General features: G+C 36.0%; 1 protein-coding gene across 1 annotated transcript; it reads left to right on the top strand.

Annotated features, from left to right (window-relative positions):
• The first annotated feature begins 475 nt into the window (after positions 1 to 475).
• Positions 476 to 12,650, top strand: LOC137009291 (gastrula zinc finger protein XlCGF57.1-like). Its single transcript, XM_067371370.1, has 2 exons — positions 476 to 717; positions 9,894 to 12,650. The coding sequence occupies exons 1-2, from the start codon at positions 639 to 641 to the stop codon at positions 11,225 to 11,227; spliced, it is 1,413 nt and encodes a 470-aa protein (XP_067227471.1). The 5' UTR covers positions 476 to 638; the 3' UTR covers positions 11,228 to 12,650.
• The last annotated feature ends 174 nt before the right edge of the window (positions 12,651 to 12,824 follow it).

The following is a 12,824-nucleotide window of genomic DNA, read 5'->3' as shown; positions in this document are numbered from 1 at the left end:
TATTGTACTTATTTTAAGTCATTGAATGTTCTAGAGCAGTACAGTACATTTATTCAAATAGCTAAATGTTTTAAAATTAATTAAAATTTTAAGTTTGTTCAACTCAATTGACTGTCTTTTTTTAATGTAAATTAGCTTAAATGTTAAGTTAACACAACTTGCTATTACTTGGTAAATTCAACTTATGTTTTTAAGTAAAGAATGTTGAATAAACAAATATATTTAAGTACCTATAACAAAGGATTTCTTGTTAGTTTTACATAAATTTGCTTCAAGTTGGATTTACTTAAAAAGTGTTATGCGGAAATGGTGTATATGTATTTAAGTCCACATCATTTTTTTCAGTGTACCCCAAATTATTTTCCCGCCTATCAACGCTCCACACTCCAGTCCAGTGGGTGGCAGTAAGACACATGCGTGTGTTTGCCAACCTCCATTAAACCTCAGAGGAAGAACATTAGTTTCAGAATGATCTCTGGTGTTGTGTTGTGATACTGGCATAATACAAACTGTTATTAGTGTACTGTTAGATACATTTTGAATCATCAATAAATCATCCCCATAGACGGTAATAAGGTTTGAAGCAAGCAGGAATATCTGGAGGAGTATCAACTGAACTGGGATCTGCTGCTGTGAAGATGGTGTTTGTTAAAGAGGAGAGTGAGGAGGACATGAGTGAACCAGAACCCTGGAGAATAAAACAAGAGGAACAAGGAGGTTGGTGTTTATTCTTCATTCATATTTAATAACTGTTGCGCTACATTAAGTATTAGATTCTTTAATGTAAAACAAGGCGTAAATTAATATTAAAATGTCTTAAATCTACGTTTCACATGTGAAAAAAAAAATGCAACTTAACGGGATCAATATGAATTAGATTTTGTTTTTTTGAATCTTAAAACTTGTGTTGATCATCATACAGACTTTGTTTTTTTCATACTTTGTTTTTAGTAACGCGAGAGCACGCGGATTTTCTTTGCTCGCCCACAAAACTGGATGCAGGCGCGTTGCCGCGGTTACGCACTAGCCCGAAGTTAACTTCCGGTCTGTGTTTGTTGAACGTGTCACTTTCCCGCCAGAACGCGCTCCCTCAGCTGGACTGAATGGCAAAAGAACCTGAATGTTTGGATTTAATAGAGGAAACTGCGAAAACGCGAGTAAAACAAACGATTACACTTGGCTCGAAAGTGTTTCTTGCAAATTGTCAAAAATCCATGGATATTGACATGCAGCCAAGAGTCGTGTTTCCTGACATTTATATGTGCCTGATTTCGACGCCGGGGAAATACATTAAAGCAAATCTGTCTGTGAATGCTAACTACAATGTAGGTAGGTTTATATATATCGTCAAATCGTCCAGCACTAAAACTTGTATAGTTTTTGTCAGTGTTTATATAAAAACACCCAATTATGCAGAATATAAGAGGGTAAATATTTAATCGATGAGTTGTCAGCACAATATCTAACAATGAAATGGTTTTGACACAAATTGCAAAACATGTTTCTGTGCCTGGATTCCAGCTGTCTCTTGCAGCAATCTTTTCTTTTTTCTGTAGCTTTCAGCAATCTGTATATACCTCAGGTTTTGTGTCAAAGCTATTTGTACAGTCAATCACTTAGCTCTTTGCCGTTTTGGATGTGTTTTTCGCGGCATTCACGCTGACAACCAATGCTAAAACCTTGGTTTATGTTAGGGTGACCATATTTTGATTACCAAAATCCAGGACACTCGGCCCGGCAATACTCAAATGATACCTCGAAGTTTATTCAAAGATGCCTTTTCAATACATTTAAAATATGCCTCCTCTGTATGGATATAAAATTGTTATTTTACAAAACACTATAACCAAATACACAAATTCAGATAGGATTCTCAGAGGTTATTCAACATGTTTTATTATGACAAGTTAATGTCTCTTCTGTATTAGAAAAATAAATAATAAATAACTAAATACCTCTGCTATATTAGCAATCCAAATTTAACAAAAATAGCTCTCACAAAGTTACAAAAACTAACAAAAATTGTCTATATCTTTGGTTTTCTTCATCCTCGTTTTCCTCTTCATCCTGTATTTCTTCCTCATCCTTCTTGCTTACCCTTCTATATTTAGCTGATCTTTCCCAGCATTTTTTTTTTTTTTTTTTTTTTTTTGGTTATCAAATTAGCTTAGGCATGTTAAAAAGTTAAAAAACAAATGTATACATCGCAACAAAGGAAGAGCACAACGAGCAGTAGACGAGCTGAAGGTTGCTTTGCGGTTACACGAAGTATGTTATTCAGTTACAGACGACTGCACAAATCATGCATACTAATGAAAACATTATAAACTCTTACCTAGAGGTAAACAACTGTAGTTTAGCCATAAGTCAGCCGCGACGCTGAGAATATTTACTTTTATGGAATAATCCTGTTTACTAATATTCTCAGTTGCACGTGCAATCGCGCATGTCTGCGAAACTCATTAATATTAATGTATATGCTCTGCCTTCGGAAACCGAAAATCACAGAAACCGAAAATCTCGTAACACCGGTCAATTTAATGGCCCAATGAAAAATAATGAAAACCCGGACATTTTCATCACTTTATAAAAAATAAAAAAAACAGGACGGCCAGGACAGGACATGAAAAAGGACATGTCCTGGGAAAAAAGGACGTTTGGTCACCCTAGTTTATGTTGCCGCTGAAACCAGCTATATAGTCTCTTATGAACTGCACGCTCGAATCTCTCCATGTTACACTATAAATTACTTATTTTTGCTTTTAACGTTGTCAAAAGTTATTAAACAATCATTATATACTTCCGACTGACCGATGAAAATGCTACATGGAATCTTATTGGCTGGGAATCTGGGATAATTTGTACATATAAATAACCTAGTCTAACTGCAACACACAGGTCAAACCCCTCTGAACAATTTATCTAGAAAAAAAAAACAAAAACAAATGTGTACAGTGTACACTTGTATACTCTATGAAATATGTTAAACATATCTTCTGATTTAAGATAATCTTAAAGACAAAATATACCACCATTGTGAATTTCACATATTAGTTATAATATCGTAACATTACATTCTATGTATACCACAGGGCTGTTGAGTGCTCGAATAAGGTGTGCAATTATTTTCAGGGAACAGCATGGCTAAAGTAGTTCTAGCAGGTCTTGGTCAAATTGCAGTTCCATATTACTTAACCAAATGATTTCAGTTATTTCTCTAGGACCTTAATTCACATATGCTTAGTCTCTCTCTCATAAGTGTGTTAATAACTGTATAGTCTGCTATCAATGGCTCAAGCCTTCGTTACTAGTTCTGAAATTACATTTTGGAATTGGCAACGGAGGCTTGGGATGAGATTTGTAAGAAATTAGTCCCCCACACAAGAGTGTATTATGGACAAAAACCTGAAAAAATATCTTGAAAAATAACATCTGAATAGTGTCTTGAGGTGTGGTAACCATAGTATAAGCAGAATAATTGACTCCAGACCATTGAATTATTAGAAAATAATGCACACTCGAGGTGTAACGGCCATGACATGAAGCACACCCCCACCTCGGGTGTGCATTAGGGCTGGGACAATACATTGAATCTTGATTCGCGTTAGGGATGCAACGTTTATAGATTTTGTTGGTATGATCATATTCTTAAGATGTTTTAAGATTATCACAATTACTACTAATAACACTACTAATGTATAAAATCACATGAACACTTTAGCTTTTAAAGTGTCATTTATTGCTGCCTTTTGAAATAACACTAACCAAATAATACAGCAACAGAAAATAATAAAGACAAACAAAAGTCCACCTCTCTCTGTAGAAGTAAAGAAAGGTGAAAAAAAATCTTGCTGCCTTTTGAAACATATATAATACAGTACAGTGAAAATAACACTGACTGTTACGTAACAGTCGGGATCATTAATATGTACGCCCCCAATATTTGCATATGCCAGCTCATGTTCAAGGCATTACACAAGGGCAGTCAGTATTAACGTCTGGATCTGTGCACAGCTGAATCAGCAGACTAGGTAAGCAAGCAAGGACAATAGCAAAAAATGGCAGATGGAGCAATAATATCTGACATGATCCATGATAACATGATATTAATAGTGATATTTGTAAATTCTTTCTAAATGTTTCGTTCGCATGTGCTAATGTACTGTTAAACGTGGTTAAAGTTACCATCGTTTCTTAGTGTATTCACAAGGACAAAACTGTTATTTTCATTTTTTAAACACTTGCAGTCTGCATGATGCACAAACACAACTTCATTCTTTATAAATCTCTCCAACAGTGTGTAATGTTAGCTTTAGTGTCGGAGCACCATCAAATTCAGAATCAAATGTAAACATCCAAATAAATACCATACTTACACGATTAGACATACTGCATGACGAACACTTTGTAAAGTTCCATTTTGAGGGTTATATTAGCTGTGTGATCTTTGTTTATGCTGTTTAAGGCAACCGCGAGCTCCGGGGGCGGGTAGCACGAGAATTTAAAGAGGCCGCAGCCTGAATCGGCACATATTTAATGATGCCCCAAAATAGGCAGTTAAAAAAAATGAATTAAAAAAAAAAAATCTATGGGGTATTTTGAGCTGAAACTTGAGCTAACACATTCAGGGGACACCTTAGACTTATATTACATCTTTTAAAAAGACGTTCTACGGCACCTTTAAACAGACCAGGGAACCAAAGTATTGTTATGTATTGTAAATTATGCAAAATTACGGCATTTAAATAGTTCTCCTTTTCCTATGTTCTCCTTGCTATGTCATATAGTGTCTCACTCAGTGAATGGGACACAGATTTTACTAGTAAAATTTAAATAATGAATAATATGTGTCAAATAATGTTCTTAGCCTTTTCTTACTATGCATTAAATTAAATAAAATTTTTGTAACCAAAGTACCAATAATGTCCAGAAGAAGAAAAAAAACGTAGCTTGTGACTTTTAATTATAAACAACCCCGAAATTAACCGGGACTCTTATTTTGAAATATCTACACAATTGTGGGCTTTGTGAAATATCTCTGCAGCGCCTGTGGGAATGTCAGCAGGAGTAAACAGTTGTGACGCACACATAATGAGCAGGTACAAAACACGTAGGGCGAGGGGAGATTTTCCACTAGTTAATTGGTCGTGGATAGTTTCATTATCTTGGGCGGATACAAAAGTATACAAGGATAAAAATAATAAAAGCATAAATGTGTCTCCAGATATACTTGGGCAGCCATTAATATACCTGGGCGGCCTGCCCAAGTAAAGGGTATGTGTGGGAAGCACTGGTGTGGTTAAAAACTAGCCTAGAGTGCCATCTGCTGTTAAAACTAAGCTCAGAATCGATTAGAAAGGGACAATATCAGGATTGATCCAGATTCATTGTATCGATCGATAATCAATGTATCGTCCCAGCCCTAGTGTTTTTCTAATAATTCATTAATCTGTCTATGACTGCATTATAATGGCAATAATGACTGAGCGCACAACTGATGCTTTCGCACGCAGTAAATCACTTCCGTTTCCTCGCGTGTATATCTGTTATCCTCTCGCGGGAGTCCGCAAGCTCATTTTAAACCTGCGTGTGCATGGCATCTCCTCTGCGCGCAGATCAAGCCCTTACTTTTTATTTTAGACAGTCGTGGGGTGGGACTTTACTTATTTCCGTGTAACCTCAAATGTCGGATGGTACCTCACGATACGATACGATACGATCACCATAAATGGCTCACGATAACGATAATATCGCGAGTCAGTGATTCTGCGATAATCGATATATTGCCAGACAATCCTATGATGATACATTGCGATATTGGTCTTATTTGAAAACAAAATGCACGTGAAAATGTTAAGTGCAGGTTAACGGATAAATCCGATCTTCAGTTCCTGCAATATATGTACATTTAATAGAGTTCACGTCACCGAAAGCAAGAAATATGAGGTGCATTTTATTATTGACCATCAGTTAATTTCAAAATCAAAGAACGCAATAGGAGAGAGCGGCAACAGCACTGGTAAGGTCTCCTTGCTTTTAATGAAGATAATAGTGTGTTATGCATCTGCGACTTACTTTAATTTCATATGATTTAATACAGTTATGTTACAGCTGTTATTGTTACTTGCAATTACACATACAGCCTGTGTTGTTTTTTTTAATGAGTACAGTAAATTGTTTACTTAACATTTAAGTACAACACATTTTAATTTGATCTTTATTTAAGTTCATTTTTATTTAAACATTTAAAGTACAGTAGACTTTTTATTTAACTTTTAAGTTCAATACATTTTTTTTTTTTTTTTTTTTTTACAAACCCGATTCCAAAAAAGTTGGGACACTGTACAAATTGTGAATAAAAACAGAATGCAATGATGTGGAAGTTTCAAATTTCAATATTTTATTCAGAATACAACATAGATGAAAATGAGAAAATGTATAATTTTTAAGGGAAAAATAAGTTGATTTTAAAGTTCATGGCATCAACACATCTCAAAAAAGTTAGGTCAGGGCCATGTTTAACACTGTGTGGCATCCCCTCTTCTTTTTATAACAGTCTGCAAACGTCTGGGGACTGAGGAGACAAGTTGCTCAAGTTTAGGAATAGGAATGTTGTCCCATTCTTGTCTAATACAGGCTTCTAGTTGGTCAACTGTCTTAGGTCTTCTTTTTCGCATCTTCCTCTTTATGATGTGCCAAATGTTTTCTATGGGTGAAAGATCAGGGGTCTCATTTATTAAACTGTGCGTAGGTTCCCTACTAAAAGTGTAAATTCGCAAAAGCTAAATTCTGCGTACGCACAAAAAAAATTCAGATTTATAAAACCATGCGTATGCCAGAACCTGCGCACAAATCCCTTTATAAATCCCAGTCAGCGGAAGATTGTGCGTACGTGCATCTCCACCCTGTGTCCTCCCCGAAATCACCATGTATGGAGATTATGACGCCTAGTTTTACTAACCATTTCCATGCATATTCCCATCCATGTGACACCATAGTTAACACCGTCAAAGGTACAAGACATTGGAAAATATTAGATACAGACTATAAATGCCATTTCTGCCATACACTACATTGATTAAAAAAAAATAATCCAATATCCTCTTTGTTTTAGAATAAATATATCAAAATATCCATTAAAGCAAAATTGTATTAAATACTTAAGATAAAGGTTTTAATATACAGTTGATTTATTCATTTCCACTGGCCAAATAGTATTTTAATAGTATAAAACAATTCAAATCAAATTAATGCAGTTTTGCTGATAAGGTGAACATATCTTTTAGAAAGTTTATAAGCTATTTTTAGTGGAAACAAATAGGCCTACTTATTTATTGCAGTGTAAATACAATTGTCTTTCTCGGCGCTTCACTGAAGTATTTTAAAAAGGAAACATGCAAATCTTACAGTTTTCCTCAAATTATATCCTTCAAATGGTTATTGTTTGAAGATCCTTCACACGACATCATCACCTCCTGCAGCTGTGGTACAGTAAGATATTATTGGACCTATTCAAACTGGACAACGGACCGTTCGACCACCGAATCCAGCAGTGTCTTCCATAATATCTAAGTTAAGTGTGCATCACTGATCGTCATTCTCGAAAAAATATTTTGTCATAACATCTGCATTGTAGTTTAAAGAGGAATTATTGTGCTCCCAGCACTCCTCACTGTCATTAAAACAGCGTGTCAATTCATATCACTTTTGTCTCCAGAATGTGCGTACGCACAGCTCAAAGTTTGCTTAAATGTGCGCACATTCTCCTGTCAAGTTTCTTTTTATAGATCACAACCTTTGCGTGGGAACTGGCGTACGCACGTTTCCAGCCCCGTTTTGTGCATACGCACGCTTTATAAATGAGACCCCTGGACTGCAGGCTGGCCATTTCAGTACCCGTAACCTTCTTCTACGCAGCCATGATGTTGTAATTGATGCAGTATGTGGTCTGGCATTGTCATGTTGGAAAATGCAAGGTCTTCCCTGAAAGAGACGACGTCTTGATGGGAGCATATGTTGTTCTAGAAATTGGATATACCTTTCAGCATTGATGGTGCCTTTCCAGATGTGTAAGCTGACCATGCCACACGCACTCATGCAACCCCATACCATCAGAGATGCAGGCTTCTGAGCTGAGCGCTGATAACAACTTGGGTTGTCCTTGTCCTATTTAGTCCGGATGACATGGCGTCCCAGTTTTCCAAAAAGAACTTCAAATTTTGATTCGTCTGACCACAGAACAGTTTTCCAGTTTGCCACAGTCCATTTTAAATGAGCCTTGGCCCAGAGAAAACGCCTGCGCTTCTGGATCATGTTTAGATATGGCTTCTTTTTTGACCTATAGAGTTTTAGCCGGCAACGGTGAATGGCACGGTGAATTGTGTTCACCGACAATGTTTTCTGTAAGTATTCCTGAGCCCATGTTGTGATTTCCATTACAGTATTATTCCTCTATGTGATGCAGTGCCATTTAAGGGCCCGAAGATCATGGGCATCCAGTATGGTTTTCTAGCCTTGACCCTTATGCACAGAGATTTGTTCCAGATTCTCTGAATCTTTGGATTTTTCTCTGAGAAACTTCTTTCTGATATTGCTCCTATTTTTCCCCGCAGCATTGGGGGGAATTGGTGATCCTCTGCCCATCTTGACTTCTGAGAGACACTTTTTTAAGGGAGGCTCTTATTATACCCAATCATGTTGCCAATTGACCTAATAAGTTGCAAATTGGTCCTCCAGCTGTTCCTTATATGTACATTTAACTTTTCCGGCCTCTTATTGCTACCTGTCCCAACTTTTTTGGAATGTGTAGCTCTCATGAAATCCAAAATGAGCCAATATTTGGCATGACATTTCAAAATGTCTCACTTTCAACATTTGATATGTTGTCTATATTCTATTGTGAATAAAATATAAAGTTTATGAGATTTGTAAATTATTGCATTCTTTTTATTCACAATTTGTACAGTGTCCCAACTTTTTTGGAATAGGGTTTGAATTTACCTGTATGTAAGTGCAGTGTTGATGTTCAAACTGTGCATTTACAGTGTTTAACAATAATAAATATAATTATTTGGAATAAACTGCCTCGTTTTTTAAATTTAGCTGAATAGTTAGGCCTACTACGCTACTGTATTTAAATGTTGGTCATTGTGGTCGTACTTGGAGAGAGAAATATTTTCTGAGGTGGTACTTGGTGTAAAAAGTTTGAGAACTACTGCTTTAAATAATGTGTTGTATTATTGTATTTAAACATTCAAAGTTCTTTTTATTACAAAAATAGTTCTTAAACCTGTTATACTATGACGGCACTTTTTTTTGCAACTTATTTCAATATTGTGATAATACCGTATACCGTCATAAAAGCTTCAGCAATCATATCAACATGAAAATTTGATACCGTCACATGCATAGAAGATATGGTCAATTTTCATATCGTCATATTTTCAGCCTGTGTAATTAGCGATACACAATATTTTGTGGGGCGAGGGGGCATACTTATTTGATAATTTACCTTGCTTATTTATTTATTTTATTTATTTAGACAATATACTGCAGATGGGTGTTATACAGGGTATTACAATATTTTATTAGCATAAAAACCAACATGACTTGGTTTGATAAAATGTTTAAAATTTCATAGTTTTAGAGATAACATCCTCATATTTGAAATGTAGCCACAAGTCTGCTCATGCTTCAACAACTACAACAATGCAAATTTGTGAAACAAAGTGATGTCATTGTCATGAACGTGCATTAAGGCAGGAACACACCAAGCCGACGGTCGGCCGTCGAGCAGGTTTTGTTCGTTGGCCAACTAAGTTTTCTCAATGTGTTTCCTATTATTTTTATCCAATTGTCCTAATTGATTTATTATTTTAATGTTTTTATTTTAGGCCTGATGAAAGTGAAAGAGGAAAGAGAAGAACTGAATGAAGTGGAGGAGAAATATCAGCTTCAGAAAGTTCATGATGTCACCGCTGAAGAAAAACCATTGAGTTGCTCCAAAACTGAAAACAGTTGCTCACAAAGCAGCATTCAAATAACAGAAGTCAAAAAGCTATTCACCTGCTCTCAGTGTGGAAAAAGTTTTACACAGAAAGGACACCTCAATGATCATTTGGTAACTCACACTTCAGAAAAGCCTTTCACCTGCCCTCAGTGTGGAAACACTTTTAAACATAAAAGAAGCCTTAAAACTCACATGATAATTCACACAGGAAAAAAGCCTTATACCTGCTCCCAGTGTGGAAAGAGTTTTACACAGAAAGGACACCTTAATGATCATTTGTTAATTCACACTTCAGAAAAGCCTTTTGCCTGCCCTCAGTGTGGAAACACTTTCAAACTTAAAAGAAGCCTTAAGGCTCACATATTGATGCATGTTGCAAAAAAGTCTTTGACCTGCTCTCAGTGTGGAAAGAGTTTTGCACAGAAAGGAAACCTTAAGACTCACATATTGATACATAATAGAAAAAGGCCTTTCACCTGCTCTCAATGTGGAAACACTTTCACACGTAAAGAAAACCTTAAGAAGCACATGTTAATTCATGCTGGAAAAAGGCCTTTCACCTGCTCTCAGTGTGGAAAGAGTTTTACACAGAAAGGACACCTTAAGGATCATTTGTTAATTCATACATCAGAAAAGCCTTTCAGCTGCTCTCAGTGTGGAAACACTTTCACACGTAAAGAAAACCTTAAGACTCACATGTTAATTCATACTGGTAAAAAGCCTTTCACCTGCTCTCACTGTGGAACGAGTTTTACACAGAAAGCTCACCTCAATGATCATTTGGTATCTCATACTTCAGAAAAGCCTATCACCTGCTCTCAGTGTGGAAAAGCTTTCACACGTAAAGAAGGCCTTAAGAAGCACATGTTAATTCATGCCGGAATAAAGCCTTTCAGCTGCTCTCAGTGTGGAAAGAGTTTTACACAGAAAGGACACCTTAAAGGTCATTTGGTAACTCACACTTCAGAAAAGCCTTTCACCTGCTCTCAGTGTGGAAAAACTTTCACATTTAAAAGATGCCTTAAGACTCACATGTTAATTCATACTGGAAAAAAGCCTTTCACCTGCCCTCAGTGTGGAAAGAGTTTTGCTCAGAAAGCAAGCCTTAATGTTCATTTGGTAACTCACACTTCAGAAAAGCCTTTCACCTGCTCTCAGTGTGGAAACACTTTCACGTGTAAAGGAAACCTTAAGAAGCACATGTTGATTCATACTTGAAAAAGGCCTTTTACTTGAATTCAGTGTGGAAACACTTTCACATATAAAGGAAGATAATTTTACCTGCTCTTAGTGTGGAAAGACAAGAGAATTCACACTGAAGAGATGCCTTACACACATAATTCATGTGAGAAGAGTTTTAAATGGATCACAAGCTCATCTGCACCAATCTCTGCAGAAAGGCAATTTAAAGGAGCAGTAAGCAATTTCTGAGAAACACTGTTAGGGCCCCGGTATACTTCGAATTAAATCAAAGAACAAATTGATGTGATGTAATATTGAACAAAATCATGCCAAACGAAGTTTGTTTTGTGTTCTTTTTGGGAGTTTGAAACAGTTTGCCAAAGCGAACTTTCAGGAAAAGTTTGCTCCAGCTGCAAAACACCTTCGTACTACCATTGGTCAGTGACGATAACGTAATAGGAGGTGTGCGCTGAGGCTCCTCTTTCATTCGCGTGGAGCGCATCTCTGACTCATTTCGTGTGTTTGAGTTCGTTGAGGTAAGATCTCCGCGGGTGAAAACATGAACAACACTAGATAGCCACTTTATAGTACAAAATGAAGTTGTGCTTTTGATAAAATGAGGCACTAACACTGTCTAGTGTTTGATTCTGTAAAGCTGCTTGATTTTAAGCAACGTGACGTGACTGGAGTGCTAATTTGCAGAGCTCATGCTAACATACCGATGTTATGATCAGACACTTTTCTTATGCTTTCTATTATAAATGCCTGCTGTTTACTCATTTTTGTTGTTTATTTTGTTACTGAGAAGAAAGTGCACGGTACATATTTACATATTAATGTAACCTTTGCTCTCAGCAGTGTGGACGGCGTCAGATGTTCGTTTACAGTATATTGCTGGTCACACATTTCGAACTTTGTTTTACCCCTAAACGAAGAACGAAAAAGAACTTTGTTTGAAGTACACTTGGGGTCTTTAGGGCTGCACAATTCTGGATAAGATGAGAATCACAATTTTTTTGGTTTCAAATAGAGATCATGATTGTCCCACAATTCTGAATATACATCCAAACAAAATAACATGTAATTTAAAGATAAAAATATTAATTGCTGGAAAATGTTTGAATGAATTATTTAAAAATGGTTTTGAATGAATTCAATAACTCATTGTCTTGTTTACTCAAGGCATGACTCATTACTTGTTTCATTACAGGATGAATCATGTTTTTGAACAAATCCTTTGAATGAATGATTCAATGACAAATACATTTTTAACAGTCATTATTCACCAACTAGTGGCATAAGATGTAATTGATACAACCGTTATTTGATGAGCCAAGTTAGTTTCAAAGTACTTCTGTGATAATTTAAATATTTGTAACACAAAACTAACTAAATTGTGGCTCTGGCAGCACAAACACAGATTTGAATGTTCTGGTATGATTTTATTAAAGGTTTAAAAGACATGGGCAAATTGTTTCATTACTGCAATTTTATTCTTTTTATGATTAATCATTCAGCTCTATTGAGAGATATTATAAAAGAAAAAAGGTCACAGGAAAATCACTGGAAAAAGAACATGATTTTATCCATTCATTTACATGACGGTGGTTTTTGGGGGCCTAAAAAATGAAAA

Source organism: Chanodichthys erythropterus, chromosome 3, assembly GCF_024489055.1.
Source record: "Chanodichthys erythropterus isolate Z2021 chromosome 3, ASM2448905v1, whole genome shotgun sequence".
NCBI lineage: Eukaryota > Metazoa > Chordata > Actinopteri > Cypriniformes > Xenocyprididae > Chanodichthys > Chanodichthys erythropterus.
Note: the sequence above shows the minus strand (reverse complement) of the source record. Positions and strands in the feature narration are given on the sequence as shown.

Excerpts from the sequence above, each read along its gene's own strand:
- LOC137009291 (XM_067371370.1), top strand. The coding sequence starts at position 639 with ATGGTGTTTGTTAAAGAGGAGAGTGAGGAGGACATGAGTGAACCAGAA. Across the intron at positions 718-9,893 it reads AAAACAAGAGGAACAAGGAG|GCCTGATGAAAGTGAAAGAG; the intron begins GTTGGTGTTTAT and ends TTTTTATTTTAG.